At 37.4% G+C, this 1,693-nt stretch overlaps 1 protein-coding gene across 1 annotated transcript in view; it reads right to left on the bottom strand.

Moving 5' to 3' along the window:
* The window catches only part of sgca (sarcoglycan, alpha), a 6,857-nt gene extending 5,164 nt beyond the window's left edge, over positions 1-1,693 (bottom strand). The window contains exons 1-3 of the mRNA XM_046069297.1: positions 1,373-1,693; positions 610-695; positions 229-357 (exon numbers count right to left, since the gene is read on the bottom strand). Coding sequence (XP_045925253.1) covers positions 229-357; positions 610-646 — 166 coding nt within the window. The 5' untranslated portion in view covers positions 647-695; positions 1,373-1,693. The remainder of the gene's footprint in view (positions 1-228; positions 358-609; positions 696-1,372) is intronic.

Below are 1,693 nucleotides of genomic sequence, written 5' to 3'. Positions count from 1 at the left end.
GTGCCGTACAGGAAGCCATTATCATAAGGGTGCCTTTGGGTGAAGCGCAGCCACTCTGGGAGGTCTGGGAAATTCTGCCGGTTGCACTTAAAAATCATGGGGTCATTGTACAAGTGCCCAGCTTTATAACAAACAAAAAAAGGAGTAGAGATATATGCACATACAGTAAGAACATATCTTGTAATGTTGTTAATATGACAAAAGAGTGAATCGATATTACGCTCTTACTGTAGAGTTTTGACAAAGGTTCAAAGTCATTCTGGAAAGTCTCTCGTATCAGCTCAAATGTAAATAACCTCCCCACAGGAATGGTGAATTTGATCTCTGCATTGGCCCCAAGAAAACTGACAGCACAAACTGTGTGGAAGTGTGAGAAAAACACCAAAGGATTTATCTGAATGGTTAAAAATGTCTAACAAAGCCTTAAACCTGTAATTATATTATGAATACACACAACCCCTGATGTTTTCTTAACAGTTAGTTCTACAGTCCTTGACAGCTGGAATCAGGACCAAATATTTACACTAAATAACACAGACCCGATACTAATACAGGCTTTCCGGTATTGTCACACTACAGGAAGTTAAACAATTTCAGGAATAAACTTGCCTGTTAAAGAGAAGATCCAGCTCCAGCAGCCTGCCATCTTGTTTTGGCCTGTGATTGACAGAGGCAAACGGAGAGGGGCTTGGTCACTGCAAAAGACATGTCAGAGCTATTTTTACCTCATGCACCTAATAACATCCGCAAGGCTGTCAGAGGAGTGCATCAAGAGCTGTATTATTCCTTCAGGCAATATAAAAGCATAGACATACTTTAGAGATCCATTTTCCACACTTAAGGAAACTAAGTACTTTAGTAGGCCTACTTTTAATCCACTGGAAAATATTGTACTTTTTTGTTGCTTTTCATTTTTAACAACAATATTGCGAAATAAACTTTGAAATGAAATACCTAAATACATGTTTAATACATCAAAGATAAATCAAATCAACTTTTACTGATCTCACGCAAGGAAATTTAAGTACCTGGTGCTCACAAAGTGTATTCAGACCCAAAATATTACAAATACGTGTCAAAATTAGCAAGTTGCCATTGGTGTCTGCAGATCAAATAAGCAGATATAAATGATTTTATAAGACTATATATACTGAGAAATTGTTTTCCTTCAACATTTAGCCTACCATAAATATGAGTTAATGTAGAGAGAAAACTTGTTTTTATTTTTAATTTACTTTTTTATTCAGTCACAAACTAAAGGACAGGGCATTACCCTGCCACAGTTACACACCAATACCCCACTTTGATTGCACTAAGCTAGCTAGTGCATTTATACTTGAAAGTACTGTACATCCTAATTGACAGCACTTACAATATTTTCAGCCAGTAGTCCTCAACATGATCTCCATCAGACTAGACCTTCAACTGCTGTGAGATACAGTAACTATTATGATAACAGGGAAAGTGGATGACAGTTTGAAAACAAGTAGCCTATCATGTTGTTCTTTCTCGTGTGTGTGGGACAGCTGCATGAATGTGTTGGCCTTGTAGATAAATCAGCCCCCGTAAAAATTTAGAAACACGAGACAGCGTGGGTTGATTCAGAACCAGCTCTTTACCCAAAAAGGGAAGTGCTTTGTCTACCAGTACCTTCAGTAATAATATTTAATGTATCTATCAGCACAGATGTAGA

This window comes from Micropterus dolomieu, linkage group LG14 (assembly GCF_021292245.1).
Source record: "Micropterus dolomieu isolate WLL.071019.BEF.003 ecotype Adirondacks linkage group LG14, ASM2129224v1, whole genome shotgun sequence".
NCBI classification, from domain to species: Eukaryota; Metazoa; Chordata; class Actinopteri; order Centrarchiformes; family Centrarchidae; genus Micropterus; species Micropterus dolomieu.
Note: the sequence above shows the minus strand (reverse complement) of the source record. Positions and strands in the feature narration are given on the sequence as shown.